This window comes from Westerdykella ornata, assembly GCF_010094085.1.
Source record: "Westerdykella ornata strain CBS 379.55 unplaced genomic scaffold EI97scaffold_10, whole genome shotgun sequence".
NCBI classification, from domain to species: domain Eukaryota; kingdom Fungi; phylum Ascomycota; class Dothideomycetes; order Pleosporales; family Sporormiaceae; genus Westerdykella; species Westerdykella ornata.
The window spans coordinates 223,399-239,462 of NW_022986860.1; the positions used below are offsets into that span (position 1 = coordinate 223,399).

Sequence of the window (16,064 nt, forward strand, 5' to 3'; positions counted from 1 at the left end):
GTGATCGAGTAAGAAGAGACGTCTCGACGAGGCCCTTTTTGCATGACAATGACAACAAATGCAGGGAAAAGCAGACGAGAGACACATGGGGAGCAAAAAAGTACTTGTTGGGGCACGGGGTCAGCGGCAGGCGCCCGGGCGCTTATGGGTGCTTGGGTCGGCCCACATATTTCTGCAGGTTTCGGTCGGGCCATTACATAATGCTCGCGCTTGGCAGCCTTGGACCGCCTGGGTTGCTTTTGCGGAGAGAAGGCAGTCACTGCTCAGCCAAAGAAGGCGAGCAGGCGCAATTATTACTGCGTATGACGACGGGCACAAGACGAATGGTTTGGAGTACAGCGAGGACAGCGAGAGCCAGGCTCATCGGGCTCCACGGAGATGCTACGAATTTGAATTGCCTGGTGACACCACCGTTGCCATATTTTGCGACAACCAACAATACGGCGCCAGGATTGCGGGGAAGTTGGAACTTGGGCGCGACGACGTTGATGCAGTTAGAGTGGTTTTCTGGGCGGTGACCTCGCGGATCATCATCCAGGAACCAAGCGAGGAGGGGTTTCAATGTTGCCAGGGGACAGGAGCACGTGTTGACAGCCGCTGAGGTGTGCTCCATGCTTATTGACGCCATCCTGTGAACCAAGTCCTGAGAGACGACCAGCTTCACTCGAGGCCTCTTTTTCTCGCTGTGGCAACCGGCCACGCCGCAGCGCATCAAGTCGCCGCGAGGCTGCCTCATCAGTCCTTGGCCTTTCACACGAGAGAAAAAGACAATCCAGAACGGGCGCAGTCACCAAGCAGTCACCAAGCAATGGTAGCGGCGGGCGCTAGTCTGTGCGCTTTGCCTCATGACCCTTAAAAAAGGCTTGGGTGCAGTCATTCTCAGCAGGCCTTGGCCCAGGTGGTGCCATCACCGCAGGAGAGAGACTCGAGAACTCTCCACTCAGGAGTTTTCATCATGTAAACCGGCGCCCTCAGACCTCTGCACTCCCATGCCCCCTTTTGCACCGCCTTTTTATATGACCGTCAGGTGCCCGCTTCCCTTGCCCTGTCTTCCCGCCGACTCTCCCGCTATTATTTCTCTCCCAGATCATGTTCCTGCCGCAACACTACTATCACCACCTCTTCCAGCATCGCATCAACTCATAGGCAATCCATCTTTCCCTGCTGCGCAACCTGCCTCGGCCCCCGTCCGTCACCAGCCACACCTCTCGCCATTGGTCCATTCACACCTCCACCGCTGCTGCGAGCTGCTCGCTTCCCCGGATTTTCCTCACAGACGACGCTTCATTCGCCATGCCCGGCCGCCTGCTTTCCTTCGTGAAGGCGACACCGTCGTCATCCCACAAGGCCTCCCAGAAGACCCAAAAGTCGCCCTCTGCTCCCACCTCGCTGCTCCCCCCCTACTCGCTCGATCCCCCGCCGTCTGCCACCCCGCCCAACCCGAGGACCAGGTCCGAGGAGTCGCTCGTTATGGATGTATTCAAGCGCCACAGCCTTGGGTCGCGCCATGACAGAAAGAGCCCCAAGATCGAGCCTCAACAGCCGGCCACCATCGATATGGAGTTTGAGTCCCCGCCCGTTGTCTTCTACAACTCCCCCGCTACCTCCACCGGCGCACTTCTCTCAGGCCAGCTCAAGCTCCATGTTGCAGAGCCACACCTCACCCTCAAGAGTTTTGACATGCGCCTCCTCGCTGTTGTAGCCACCAAGAGACCGGTTGCGCCCCACTGCCCCGATTGCCTCACCCAAACCACCGAACTGCACAAGTGGGAGTTCCTCGCAGCGCCCGTGACCAGGAAATACAATCACGGCGTGCACTACTTCCCCTTTAGCCACCTCCTTCCCGGCCATCTCCCAGCGACCACCCAGGGAAGCTTGGCCACCTTGAACTACTACCTCACCGTTACCGCAACCACCTCTTCGGGCGAGCGCATCGCCTTCAAGCGCGAGCTCGACATCAAGCGTGCCATCTACCCTGGCAATGAGAAGCACTCCATTCGCATCTTCCCTCCTACCAATCTGACCGCATCCGTCACCCTCCCCCCTGTCATCCATCCCATCGGCGACTTTCCCATCGAGATGCGCCTGTCCGGCATAGTACAGAATTTGCCTGATTCGCAAACCCGGTGGAGGCTACGAAAGCTGAATTGGCGCATCGAAGAGACGCAGAAGTTCATCGCACCCGCCTGCTCCAAGCACGCTTCCAAAGTCGGCGGAGAAGGCAAAGGGGTGCTGCACGAGGACATTCACGTCGTCGCTACCGATGAAGTCAAGCACGGCTGGAAGACCGACTTCGAGCAGGGCAACATCGACGTCGAGTTCCGCGCAGCCGTCAACCCCGCGTTAAAGGCCGTATGCGACATGGAGAGCCCCAACGGAATGCAGGTCAAGCACAATCTCATCATCGAGATGGTGGTTGCCGAGGAGTGGGCTCCGTTGAAGAAGCTGAGTCAAGCGACGCCGACAGGAGCTGCTCGTGTGCTGCGCACTCAGTTCCATCTCGTCCTGACTGAGCGGTGCGGAATGGGCATTTCGTGGGACGAGGAGCAGCCGCCCCTATACGAGGATGTGCCGTGCTCTCCCCCTACCTATGTCGAAGATTGCCAGTTCGATGATCATGACGACTCGCTACGGCTGTGAGTTTTCATCGACCTGGAACGGCCTCGTCTACACCACGTCAACCACAATCATGCGTCACGATTTTCCTTGTTGTAAAAGTAGTCGATTTTTCTATTTGCCGCTGCGGAGGATATACCCCAATAACCAGCTGGTTGAGCAGCACCAATTCCAGGGCCATCTGTAAATAGTGGATTCTGTTAGGATGGAGTTGTTATGGGCCGGAACTGGACGGCTAGAGTTGAGCACCGGGAGCTCCTCTTGCCTTATCTGAGATTCAGCAGGCGTTGGTGTTTTCGAACGGAAAAAGGTCCTACTAATGCATACTGGGATATAAAGCATAACCCCTGGAATGCAGGTTGTACCATTATGCAGAATAATAATACCTACGGTTTACTCTTGTTCTGGATATCCTCTCACGGTTCAGGTTTAAGTGTGAGAACAACTGCTCCTCATATGTGCTTCTTCATTGGCCTCCGTAGCGCTGCTCTTGCTCCGGTCGTCGCTTCCCTCTTCGTCTCCTTCCTCGCTTTCATCGTGATGAGTAAGCGCTCCTTCTCCTTCTTCTTCATCTTCATCCGCATGATTCTCGTCACCTCCACTGCTTTCGCGCTCAGCGAGCTGAGACCGGAGACCATCCAGAACGACGCCCATCCTTGTTTTCAGATCCGGATTCCACACTTGGGCGAGCTGCGCCTCCATCTCCGATATCTTAGACCTCAACTCCTGGGCGACTTTGTCTTCTTCTCCTTCTTCGTCCACTTCGTGCCCGCCTGGACCGGCTTCCACTGCAATACCGCCACCAAATGATTCAGCAAACTCTGTTGCCATCTTCGCGTTCGAGATCGCAAAGACAACCTCTTCAATGTGGTCCCAAGTTTCCGCCTCTTCTTTCGCAGCACCTTTCCCCTTCCTTTCTCGTCCGACCTCCCCATCCAGGACCCTTCTCCATGCCTCCGCAATATCGCGAACAGGGTTTCCATACGCCCCGCATCCCCAAGCACCCAACACTAACCTCCTCATCCCCTGGGATTCTACGATACGCATGACACCCATCATCTTCCGCACCACGAGGTCCCTGTCCTTCTTGCTCAATCTCCTCTCCTCACCTTCTTCCCCTTCCAGCTCAGGGAACCGCAGCATACCCGCAGTCACGACATCGACCCACCATCGTTCCCCTGGTCCCAGCTCCCCTTTTGTCCCTTCTCCCAAAGGAGCAGAGTCACGGAAAACAAGCACATCGCGTGTGTACACTCCCCCTACTTCTGGCAGGCGGTAGAATGAGTCTTTGAGCGAGGGGAGGAGGGTGGTGCGTGCACAGAGGAACTCCTCTTGTGAGGTTGCACCTGCGAGGATGCCACCTCCGGGACGGAGAGGTGAGGCCATGTTCAGGATACACACGTTCGGGTCTTTCTTCTTGAATGGAGCGATCTGGGACACGTCTGGGTATCGAGCGGGGAAGGTAAGCATGTGCGCTGCAGTGAGTGTATCCGTGGTTATGATGCGGATGTTCCTTCCTTTTCTAGTACGTGTTCCTGTATTGTCCTGCTCCGACGGAGCGATGGATGAGGACATAAGCCCTTCTTCCCATGAAGCTCGCCTCTTTCCTTTCTTTCCAATCGAGTTTCCGTTTTCTTCCCTCAGAACACCTCCATCCCGCTCCTTGATCTTCCTCCTCCCCTGCCCTTTTCTCTTCACATACATTGTCTCTACCTCCTCATCCTTCCCTTTCCCGTGCGTTTCGCTCCTTCCTGGTTCCTCATCTCCATAACGGTTCGCCGGCGGATCCACAAAAAGCTGGCTCCCATCCGCACCCTTTCTAGCTCGTGCATTGGATGCTAGAATTGCAGGCACGACTTTGTTGACAATGTGGCGGGCAAGCTTGGCTCTCTGGTCCCGTCGCACGGCGGGAGGTGCGAGTCCCAACGATTGCGTGGATCTGCCCATGGGAAATTCACTCTGGACGCCACTCTCGTTTGTTGCTAAGAAGAATTATCAACTATGACAGCACAATCCAGGGAAGAACACGACGAAGACAATAGGAAGGATGAGTGGACTGCAAGATGGATGTGGAGGATGGCGGCTTCGAGGAGGATATACGGATACCTAGTACGCTTATGATCGCCACAACGGACAGAGAGGGCAGGATTTACCGAGCTGCGGATACACCCTGCTTCGCGAACGGTGGGGAGACATGCGAACTCCAACCTCAACCTCGCCGTCCACCATTCATAGAGTCGCTAATACAAGTTCTAGGTCGATATGATCTCGGTTCTTCGGGCTCTATCAGTCAAGAAACCTTCCACATTGGGTTAGATGCTGCTTGAGAACCTGTTTCCACTTTGTTCTCCCCATGATCCCCTCGAGAGGAGTGTAGTTGGGGTTGAAGTGGGAGAAGTCCGCCGAGGTGTTACTACGATCTGTTTCCCTACACACGATTACAAAACCCTAAGGGTGAGTTCTGCAGGAAACCCCTTGTTGTAAGATATATATAGACCTGGTTTGCACGTGACATGGCAGCCTTACCGTTCCTGCGACATCAGCCGTCTCGAATTTAAACTCCCTCTCTATCTCGACTCATTTCCGACCTCTTTTCGTCACTGCAGCTGACCTCACGTATTGATATAGGTGAAGCTACCACATGTCCGACACCACTGATATGCCGGCTCTCCTCCGACTCCCGTGCGAAGTTCTCTTTGAAATCGCGTCGCTCCTGGATGCACCAGATCTGCGCAGACTTGCACTTGCGTCGAGACATGTGGTCGCTCCTGTTTACACAGTCCTTTACGAGACTGTCGACTTGTACCTGCCCAGGCCAGAGGGCGGCGGTGTTAGAGACGTTCAGACGGAGCGGTACGGGCAAGTGCGGATGCTATGCTTCTTACGTACGATGATTGAGCGCCCGGATCTCGCACAGAAGGTCAAATCAATCCGGTTGAGAATGTATGGCGGCAGGATGTACAATCACAACAATTCCTTCCGGAGTATAATGCCCACTTTTGATCTGGACTCTGTCCACCAGGCAGTAATGGAGGCATGGGAGGCCATGGACCATCCGGTAGATTACGACGCCCGCATCTGTTGTTGCGACGAGTCTGGATCTGACAGGCCTGGAACATTTTGCAAGCACTTATTGGAGATGCTGACAAAAAGGATGACGGACGCATACAACTATGTTCTTTTGCACCTGCTGCCCAATCTACGCGGAATCGATCTAGTTGGACGCGCTTACCACGACTACCCTTGCATGACTTGCTCAATCACGGATGCAGTTCCGCCCGCCTATAACAACTGCAAGAGCTTGTCCATCGATTATGGCACTGTCAGCGCATTGCCCCCCTGGCCTCCCTTTCTACAGCAGCTTCACCTTCGTGGCAGAAGTGCGTTAGGGTATCCCTCTCCTGGCAGTTTCCCGACCGATCTCCCGCCAGCTCCTCAGCTGCAGTCTCTGACGTTGGAGGTTCCCCTCCTCAGGGGCTTTGTTGATGACCGGGACCCATTCATGGATACCGCAATGCTTGACTGGCCGGGGTTTGGTACTCCACGTGAATCCTTCCGAGAGTGGCTACCCGACCTTGCGAAAGGACTGCAATGCGAAATGCTGCGGCGCTTGGAACTGATCATGGTTCGTGCAACAGTGGGAGCTATATTCTCAAACTTTCAAACAATAACGGATGCGGCAATGACGACATTCCCTAACTTGGAACAACTGACATTGTCGCCCAGTTACTCCATGTACTACGATCGATCACCTATCCCCAGCCATATACGGATACAGTCCATCAAGGATCCGATACCACTACGGCGTCTCACATTGACGCAACTTCTACTCGAAGATCAGCGTGACGAGGGTCATTGCGGCTGCGGCCGGTGCATCGCATTTATACGCTTTGGTCGGGCTCCCGTCGGCGGTTTCGATCCCCACACCTATCATAGCGAGAAATGGCGAAAAATGTTCAAAAGTGATGCGGAGCCAAACTCAAAACCATACCACTACCCAGTCATGCAAGCGGCATTTCCCAACCTCGAGCATCTCGATATCTGGATCCACGCGGCTAATCCTAGCACCCTCGTGTTCTTCCAGCAACTCTACGACGGACGGGACAACTTTCCGAGCCTGCGATATGTAGGCGTCCGCGTCCCCATGGCCGACGATATACCGTACACTTCCATTCGGGGCCATCTCCGTCATTTCGTCCCGCTGTTCAGGTCCGTCGGTATTCTGTTTCAGTTCTCCCGCGACTCGCTCTGGCCGGCCGAAGACATGCAGCGGAAATGGAAAGTCGCGAACGAACTCGGGGATCACGAGAAAGCCATCAAGGAGGCGAGGGAAAGGGAGGAGTCGCATGCCCGAAGGCACCTGATGCCGCCGCTGAGGGTGCTGAGACAGTACTACTCGCGGCCGGGAGACAGTCCTTGGGGGTACCATCCGGACTGGAATTTGAATCCGGAGCCGTTGGGGGAGGAGGCCTGGGAGGAGGTTTGGACGGCGGTTAGGGCGTTGTTGGCGTGAGGTAGAGGTATGTGAGGGCGCGTAAGGCTAATAAAGATGGGCGGGGTGAGGAAGATCGAGGTGTTTTTTGCAAGAGGAAGCGTGCGAGGACCTTTGGAATGCGCGTCGAGGTTTGTTGGAGTGATCAGGGTGGAAACATGTGCGAGGTAGGGCTGATGAGGCAGCCTGCATTGCGGTGATTTGCGGTGATGGGCAAGATGAGAGGCGAATGAGGTCGTAATCAGGGGCTTTTAGCAACGATATTTGTATGACATTCGAGGATTGTTCGAGCGAAGATTGCGAGAACGAGGGAGAAGTTGGTAGCTGAGAAGGCTGTCGGGATTGCGGTGACGGGTTAAGAAGCAACGATTTTGTTGGGTTGTAAGGAGTTCCTGGAAGAAGGATTTGGCGCCTTTAAGACTTTGTCGAGATAGAAGGACAGGCCAGAGACCCAACCGCAATTGTGTTAAGGGGCATGGGCAAGCGTGTGTAAGGAGGATTGTTTTAGATATGCTCATCTCGAGAAATAGAGCCACAAACTGCGTGGCTTGATGAAACGCACAAGGAATCTGGCAATGCGCCTTCTAGCCCTGAACACGCGGATGAATCGATTTGCTCTGCAAAGCAATACACTGCTTTCTCTTCGTCTATCCCCTCTCCCTTCCTACACTCTTCTGTGTTGGAGGAAACTGCATAAGGATGGAAAGAAGACACCACAATTTCTTCAAACCTAAGAAAACAAAACCACTAGCTCCCTGGTTTCTGGAGGAATAGGGAAGCCGATATCGTCTATGATGTGACCCCCTCTATCGCGTCCATACCCCCTTTCCCACTTACGTCAGCACCTTTCGAATATCCAAGCCGATTTTAAGTAGTAGCAACAGGACGGGACAACAGAATGCTGCTCACAGTTCCTATCTTGTGAAGGGACATATACTCTCAACGCATTCTTGTGACCTCGTGGAGTCACACCATGAGTAGGGAGGATGCCGGGATTCTCGAATGTTGAGCTGCGGTGGATCGATCAAAGTCTCTATGCATCACAATTGTAATGACAGGAGGACATCTCAGGCATGAACACAAGTAATCGTCAATTTAGTGCTGCTGAAGCACTAAATCTATAGCATCCCTTAGAGTACTCTACAATGTGCAGATCCGCACTCGGCTCTTCGTCCCCTCGCTATGCAACGGCGTCACCTGAGGGGCCGATGGCGGCTGAGGTGGCACTTGTTCGATGACCACTGCTCCCGTACCGGCCTTGCAACATGGAAGTCAAGACCGTGATTGCAAGAGCTTTCGAATGCTTTTGCCCCGTTATAGACATGCGTCATGAACGCTCCCTCGTCTCCTGCACTCTCATTTTTTCCCCTTCTTTTTCTTCTTCCCTCCACCCCCGCCTGTCGCAGCTTTCTGCGGCACATCCCCTCTGCTCTCTCCCTTGGCCCCAACGTCGACCATCGGTACATCGCTATCCCCACCCGCCGGCGTCTCGATCCCCGCATTCCCAGCCGGCACGCTAAAGTCCGTCGTGACCTCCTTCATGGCAGCCATGTGTTTCCCCAACCTCCCCAGCGACGCGATCAACCTCCCGACTTCGGCGGCCTTGTTCGTCTCATATTTCAGACAGCATCCAGAGACGGGGTCGTACGCCTTGAGGGTGAAGGTTGCGGACGGGGCTTGGGCATCTTGCTCTGCTGGTGGTTGCGGGGTAGTAGTGGGATTACCGGCATCACCGGCGGACGTTGAGTGTGCACGTTTTGAGGCGTATTTTTGTCGTTTGCGGATCTTGGACGATGTGGGTTTGAGGACGGTGTATTTTGATGTTATGCGAGCCTGGAACGAAAGTTAGAATTGCGGGTAGAGGGCAGGTGAGCGAGGATTATTGATGTGGAGCGGTGAAGGAGGCATACAGTGCTCGGTCTAGCTTTCAAGAGTAGGGAGGCTTGCTCGTACCACTCGGTACTGGATGTGAAATACATGGTTGTGGTTTTCGGGGTGGGGCAGCTCGGGAAAGTTGAGATTGAGCTCACACGCTATGTGCAGCCCTGGGACTAACACCTCATTGGGTAAGTGGATTGCGGGGGTTAGGTGGGACGGAAGAATGTCGGTCCGGTATATCAGATGGACCGCCCTTTCCTCCTCACACTGGGGCAAGTAGCTTTGATGTGTCATAATAAGTAGATGCGTCATATGCAAAGGAAAGAGCTAGAATAGTGGTCAAGAGAATGCCTACTAGATAAAAAAGCGGTCTGCGCATTACTTTTCAGCCCCTTCATACCCTCCCTTTACGATCACAAGTCAACCGATTGGATGGATCCAGAATCATCATGACCCCGACGGATGCACTCTCAAATGACCTGGAAAAGCTTCACCTGGGAAAGCTTCGTTCCGCAAATGGCAAACCTGAGGCTGGAGTAGGTGGTGATGTGGACTCAGAAAACCCATCAGCCTGTTCGACAGCACTGAAAACCATCGACGACCTGGTCAACCGCTGCAGGACGCTACATGACGAGGTGGAAACGTACGTTGCCGCAGTGGAGGAAAAACAGAAACAGTCCAAAACCCATCACCCAGTCGAGTATCGCAGTCTGAGAAACGACTTCAAGAATGAGCTTGCTTTCCTGCAGAAGCTGACCACCTCGAATCTATCCGAAGAAAAAGCCAAGCACTACATCGTCTCTTCGAACCTCGTCTATTACGAAGCGTTATGGGATGCTGCGAAACGATCGTCAGGCTTGCTAGCGTTTCGGAAATATTTCTTCTGGAACCGACGGGAAGAGGGGCATAGGCCCAAGGGGCTTAGTCTTGCCAAAGGCGGGCAAACAAAGGGGAAAAGCTCGGCCCTGGTGGATATTGTCGCTGGCGATGGGTTGGAATGGATACGCGTGTCGACATGCTCCGAGAAGCGATTGATATTCGAGCTTGCAAAGTTGGGATGGCAGAACGACTCAGATTCGGATGAGGAAATGCCTAATGCCTCCTCAGAGGACAACTGGGAGGATGAGGACGATGAAGACCAGGTCGACATTGTGAAGAATGCTCGCGAACTGGCTCGAGCTGCTCGTGCGAATCCGATACGAGGTCGACCGCCACAAGTCCGCATCATCCTGACGCGGATATCGTCCGGCCACACGAAGGAAATCGACGCCGTCCTCCAGAAGATTCGTGCAACAGGTTCTATCGTGCAATGCGCAAACGACATCTTCGCGCCCCCTCCGCTCCCAGAGGTCCTTCCAAGACTCATTGTCGACCATTCTCGCGACTTATCGGAGACGCTGAACATCGATTGCACCATTCTCCTAGCTCTGATTTCCGACATCTCGCATAGAGACTGTCCGATATTGGACTGGTATCCTGGAGAAGTTCGTGCTCAGATATTGGAGGAGCAGAAGGAGAAGCTACTGCCAACTCATCTTTATCCTGCAATAGGCGCACATCCCATGGTGTGCACCCAGCAGGCTGCTGATCAGATGAATCTCATTGTGGATACCCTAGCCACAGACACAGAAAAGGAGCGCGCAAACCTACTACTCTCGCAAGGGAACCATACGAGTACTCCGAATGAAGAGCTCGTACGATTATGGTCCGCTACTTCAAATCACCCAGTTCCTGAAGGGTTTACCCTTCCAATACGCGTGGTGCCAGGCATCGTTGACCGTCAGCAGCTACCCAAGGTTGCCGAGAAGATAGCCGAAGAGCTGTCTCCTCTGAACCAAGCCATCTTCTTCTACGGCTGGGCAAACGGCCTGACGACTCTGAGTTCGAATCGCGTTCGCGCACGGCAGATTGACTCCATCATCAATGAGTTTGGGCTGGAGGATGGCGAGGCAGGGCCGCATATCTGGTTATGCGGAGAGAGCCGCAGCTTGATTGCAAAACAAGGCAGGAGGAAATAGTGAATAGAGCCTACCCTCAAGTCTCATAACGTTTGCAAACACCTTTGGAGCTATTCATATACTAGGAACATTACACAGGCCTTTGTCGGTGTTAGTTATCAGCATTACCCGCGCAACGGATCTTAACACATTCCCAGAAGCTTGCAAGCGTTGTGCGACTGTAAACAAGAGACGTGCTACGGAGTACAAAAGAGTGGGCTTGGTTTGTCAGACTTGTCACGGCCATGGAAGGATCCCTGCGAATTATCGGAACCAAAAGTTACCACTGTATGTCGAACTAGGCCAAAGACGGGGGGATATGGTCGTTTGTTGTTGGCGTTCTACCAGAGGCTGGCAGAAGTGAACATTGGAGTGAATAAACCCCGTGCGTTACTGGAGTTATGGGAGTGGCGACAACAATTACGACCTTGAAGGCATACACGTCTCCACAGGGATATCTAGGGCTTCAATAAAAATAGAGACTGAATGTTCTAAGGTAGCAAGACTGCCCATGCGGAGATCGACGTCCCAAGCCCTGTGAAACGGCAGGCGCCTAGGTCGGGCGTTGCCATGGAGACGCATCAGCCAAAACAGACCGGGTCAACTCAACCGCCAGCCGCAGAGGTGGTGTGCGATCCAGTACATCTCCCGCAACCACCTGCACCATTTCTTCTTCTTCATCTTCACGCACACTGCTTCTGGGGCTTCGAGACGTTGTTTCTTTGCGCGCGCTGTCGGCGCACACCCTTCGTTTCCCCTCCGCCCCGCGATAAAGCACGATCCGTTTGACGCGACTGAAACCCACATTCCTCGCTTGGACCAATCCCCACCTCGATCCACAGTGCATGAGCTATTGATCTTCATCGAACGCCGCTGGGAGGCTCTACAGTCATGGACACGAGCTACCTCGCCCAGCAAGTTACGACAATCATCGGCCAGTTGCACGGCCTGTTCGATGAGATTGGAGTCCCCAGCCATGAGAGGGACACGCGCGAAGCAGAGGTAATTTGAGCAGCGCGCGTCTGATAGCCAGAACTAACATGGCGCAGCTCTTCTCTGCTCTGTCGGAGACACTTCACAGCCAACTTCGTCAAGTTACCAAGTACGATCATCCGCGCCGTCTAGCAATGCGGTACTGACTTGCCACAGTGAGAAACACCAAATGACGGAGGAGGCGCATCGTTTGATCAAGACAATCAAGGAGATGGAAGCTTCACTCGATGACAAGAAGCGCGTTGCCAGCTATGGGTCCGACGATGGCGATATGACTGTCACATATCCTCTTACACGCTGCCTACAGGGTCTCAAGGAGAAGTACAGTATCGTTAGCAAAGTGCATCGCGAGCGCTTTGAACAAGTCAGGAGTACGCGGCTTTTTGTTTGCTGCACAACGATGACGCTGACTGGCTACAGAACTTGCCGAAGCCCTCGAGTCGTATGCATCGCATCTAGAGCCAGCATTCGTACAAATCAAGCTGCCACCGACCTCGCCTAACGCTACTGTCTCGCCCTCATTCGATATCTCACCGTCCTACGTCGCGTCTCTGGATAAAGAGTTCACCCGCGTCTATGATGAGTACACTCGCCGAGTGAATACGGTGCAGGTCTTATGCCAGGAAATGATTCAGCTTTGGGCCGAACTAGGAACACCGCAGGCACAAACGGACACATCGGTCGTCAAGTACCATCGCGATGCGCCGGAGCAGCTCGGCCTGCATAAAGACGACATAGCACAGCTGAAGGCTAAGAAGGAGCGGCTCGTTGAAGAGAAGCGTGGCCGAGAAAGGCGACTGGCTCAGCTGCGGGCAACAATTGAAGATCTCTGGGAGCGTCTGGGTGTGGAAGAGCAAGACCGCAAGCAGTTTCTTAACAAGAACCGCGGATGTGGCCTTAGAACCATCAATGAGTTTGAGGATGAGCTCGCGAGGCTCAACGAACTGAAGCGCCAGAACCTACATTTGTTTGTCGAAGAGGCGAGGGTCAAGCTTCAGGAACTATGGGACGCCCTGTATTTCTCCGAGGAGGAGATGCTCGACTTCACCCCAGCTTTCTCTGGTAAGTCGGAACTAGATACGAAGGGTAACCCAAGCTGACTTGACTCAGATGTCTGCAGTGATGCACTCTTGTCGGCTCACGAACAAGAAATTGCTCGCCTGGAAGCACTCAAACTACAGCGCCTACCCATCCTTCAGAAGATCGACCGACACCGTGAACTTGTCAAGGAGAGAGATGAACTTCAAGCTTCAAGTCAAGACGCATCTCGTCTGATGTTAAGAGGACAGAAGGGAGAGAAGCGCGATCCAGGCAAGCTGCTAAGGGAGGAGAAGATGCGCAAGAGGATCGCCAAGGAGCTGCCGAAGGTCGAAGCCGATCTCAAGAAGACGCTTGAAAAGTTCGAAGACGAGTATGGAAGACCCTTCCTCGTTCATGGCGAGCGATATCTGGATGAGCTGTATGCGTCCGCCTCCAAGACTGCTCCACCTCGATCAAAGACACCTTCCGTAGCACCTCTCCCCTCGAAGCAAGCCCCCAAATCGGCGCCGCGTGACAGAGCCAATACGATTCATGGTGGACAGATCCGAGCGAAGACGCCTACAGCAACAAATTTCGGAGCCAGCGTTAATCGCAACCCGCTTGCCAGTTCGGTCATGTCAAGCTCTCACATGGGCTCCACAGGGGGTCCGAAAAGTCCATCTAAGATTCCTTCGCGTACAGGATTGAAGAGTCTCCCGGAGGCACAAAATTCTCCAGAGCGTCGATCCAGGTTGGAAAGACAGGATTCCACACTTAGGAGTATGCCTCCCCCACGCGCTCCTCCGCCAAAGATGAAGGACCTGTTCATTCCCCCCGAATCCGCAGCGACACCCGCGCAACGCTACGAATTCAGCCGAGATCGCAGTGAGAGTATTGTACGGCACGTGCCACCTGAGGATCCTTACGACGACCGATCATACCTGTCGCGCACGATACGAGCCGGTTACGACCATGGGTATCCTCCCTCGGGTGCCGTCAGACAGATGTCGCACTCGTCGCAAACCTCTTCAACCGGTACCGGGCACACCATGGTGTCGGGTTCGGAGAACTGGGAGACGTTTAGTGAGCAGTCAGAGGACCCGGAACGCGACGTCGATGTCTACAAGCATAGGCAGGCAATGTCACGGAACAAACGCTACACTCCCGAGGGTGGCCACGGCTCGCCGAAAGGGATTCAAGGCAAGAAGCTGAGGGGAATAAGAAGCGTGGACAGCGAGGTCATGACGGAAAATGACAGTAGCCGCATGCTGAGAGTGGTGGAAGGCAGCGAAGCTGGCTGGACGGATGAAGAGACCTATTGAGTCTCGTACTCCCTGAAGCCAAGGCTCTCGTCTCAACCTACGCTGCTACGACGGTATGCGCTTGATGTCCCGTGTCTTTGCAACGAGGCGCTCTGAGCGGTTTATTCTTCCGGCGCAGCATGGCCTTCCTTTTGCTCCAAGGACCACCATCTGGACTCGATGTGTCGACGATTCACGGCCCCTTCTTCACCGCTTTCGACGTTCAACGACTTGGACGAATCTTCCGTGTAATTTTGCTCGCACCGAATGCCGGCATGTGACTTTTTTCAAAAATTTTTCTTCCGCTTCCTACTTGAGTGGTCGGAAGAGTGGCCACGTCGAGGAGGTGGGTCTTGGCAGGAAGAAATATTGCCGCACACGCCGCATCTAGGTGCATTTGCTGCATCTCGTCGTGGCCCCCGATACGATTTGATTACTGCGTCTTGGAAGGGGCAGCGGGACTTGTCTCTTCCCCCACTCTTCTGGTGTTTTTCTTTAGTGCTTCGATTGGATTAGGGTGCTGAGTAATAGTTTGGGGCGTACTGGGAGGTACTACTGTCTTCGCTTTTTGAGTTGAGGGCGCTGCTACCGCTGCTGCTGCGTTTTCATTGATTAAGGAGGACTCCGGACACACGCAGTCATTTCTGCTTGACTTGTTTGGGTGAGAGCCAGGAGAAGGGGGGAGGAGTCGTGCAAAGGTTACGGGAGTGTACTACTACTCTGGAGAAAAGATGCGGATGCAGAAATATACTATTTCATCAGAGTTCTTTTTGCTATCGAATTCTAAGTGACTCGACAGGCGGAGGAAAAGCACATGACGGTCCATATTGAAGGCAGCACTCGGAGTCTGCCGAGCTGCCGCTGCGGGGGAGTGTGTGGGGGAATGCATCTAGCGGATATGCTGCACGAGTGAATGGCTTGCATACGGCAGTGGGCATGCCGCACCCGCGTCGCTGGAGCGGAGAGATACGCATCATGACGGTGAGAGGTTCCTGTATCTCGGTGTTGCCGCATGCTCTACTTTCCTAATGCTAACCTGTCCGCCGTCAAAGGAGTAATACTGTGTAGTAGGATTTCCTGCATCGTGAAAGGCGCGAAACGCGAAACAGCTTAGGGATCGGGCAGCAGAATGATTCTTTTGTTGCTCGGCCGGCCATCTCACAGATATGATTCGCAGTTGACGTGGGCGAAGAAAATATGACGGGAAGAGTGGAGACGACTCCATGCTGGTGTCTTTTCTACCCGTCTTCTGTCCGCTCGTCACCGCAGGACCCATCCAATCAGGTCGCGCCTGGACTGGCCGATGGGTTATCGAGATCGGCGTGTGTGTGCAGGGATCCAGCGCGTGCGCCTGTGTGTTGTCGATTGTATGCTTTGTATGGCTACAACTGTGGTAATCCGCACTGCTCCAATGTAAGCTCTGAGCGCATGACAACGGCGCGCGTTCCTGTCTCTCACACTGGTCTTTGGAATTTGGGGGTTAAGTTGTGTCAGGTCAGCGTGGGCGCCCAATGGTGGAAGAGGGTGCTGTGTGACCGGGCACGGGCGTGGAGGATTTCGCCCACGCGACCGCTCCCTATCTGATCTATCACCGTTGCCTTCTTTTATCAGCACCATCATCCCCGGCCATCGTCATAACCCCAGATACCAGCCGTGAGATCACCACTCTCCACACGTCGTCCCTTCTGCGCCGCTCTTTAAAGCCGCATCCTCCCTGGAAACATTCTTTCGTCGTTCTGGACACCGCACACGACAGACACTCTCTCG

The 16,064-nt window shown here is 54.1% G+C and overlaps 6 protein-coding genes across 6 annotated transcripts; 4 read left to right on the forward strand and 2 right to left on the reverse strand.

The window, feature by feature from the left end:
• Positions 1-1,293: 1,293 nt before the first annotated feature.
• On the forward strand, positions 1,294-2,640 carry EI97DRAFT_377416 (uncharacterized protein; the record flags this gene model as incomplete). Its single annotated transcript, XM_033795607.1, has 1 exon — positions 1,294-2,640. One exon carries the CDS (start codon positions 1,294-1,296, stop codon positions 2,638-2,640), a length of 1,347 nt encoding a protein of 448 aa, XP_033653946.1.
• Positions 2,641-3,177: 537 nt separating this feature from the next.
• Positions 3,178-4,563, reverse strand: EI97DRAFT_358728 (uncharacterized protein; the record flags this gene model as incomplete). Its single annotated transcript, XM_033794927.1, has 1 exon — positions 3,178-4,563. A coding segment is annotated over one exon (1,386 nt), but the record flags the coding sequence as incomplete, so codon positions are not given.
• Positions 4,564-4,910: 347 nt separating this feature from the next.
• On the forward strand, positions 4,911-7,244 carry EI97DRAFT_38544 (uncharacterized protein). Its single transcript, XM_033796015.1, has one exon. It carries the CDS (start codon positions 5,258-5,260, stop codon positions 7,127-7,129), a length of 1,872 nt encoding a protein of 623 aa, XP_033653948.1. The 5' UTR covers positions 4,911-5,257; the 3' UTR covers positions 7,130-7,244.
• Positions 7,245-8,178: 934 nt separating this feature from the next.
• EI97DRAFT_398148 (uncharacterized protein) lies at positions 8,179-9,108 on the reverse strand. Its single transcript, XM_033796386.1, has 2 exons — positions 9,019-9,108; positions 8,179-8,941 (listed from the first exon to the last, which is right to left on the reverse strand). Exons 1-2 carry the CDS (start codon positions 9,085-9,087, stop codon positions 8,465-8,467), a joined length of 546 nt encoding a protein of 181 aa, XP_033653949.1. The 5' UTR covers positions 9,088-9,108; the 3' UTR covers positions 8,179-8,464.
• Positions 9,109-9,246: 138 nt separating this feature from the next.
• Positions 9,247-11,439, forward strand: EI97DRAFT_38680 (uncharacterized protein). Its single transcript, XM_033796083.1, has one exon. It carries the CDS (start codon positions 9,436-9,438, stop codon positions 11,002-11,004), a length of 1,569 nt encoding a protein of 522 aa, XP_033653950.1. The 5' UTR covers positions 9,247-9,435; the 3' UTR covers positions 11,005-11,439.
• Positions 11,440-11,874: 435 nt separating this feature from the next.
• EI97DRAFT_376886 (protein regulator of cytokinesis 1) lies at positions 11,875-14,318 on the forward strand (the record flags this gene model as incomplete). The annotated part of the gene is made up of 5 exons (XM_033795584.1): positions 11,875-11,985; positions 12,033-12,085; positions 12,133-12,347; positions 12,397-13,038; positions 13,087-14,318. 5 exons carry the CDS (start codon positions 11,875-11,877, stop codon positions 14,316-14,318), a joined length of 2,253 nt encoding a protein of 750 aa, XP_033653951.1.
• Positions 14,319-16,064: the final 1,746 nt, after the last annotated feature.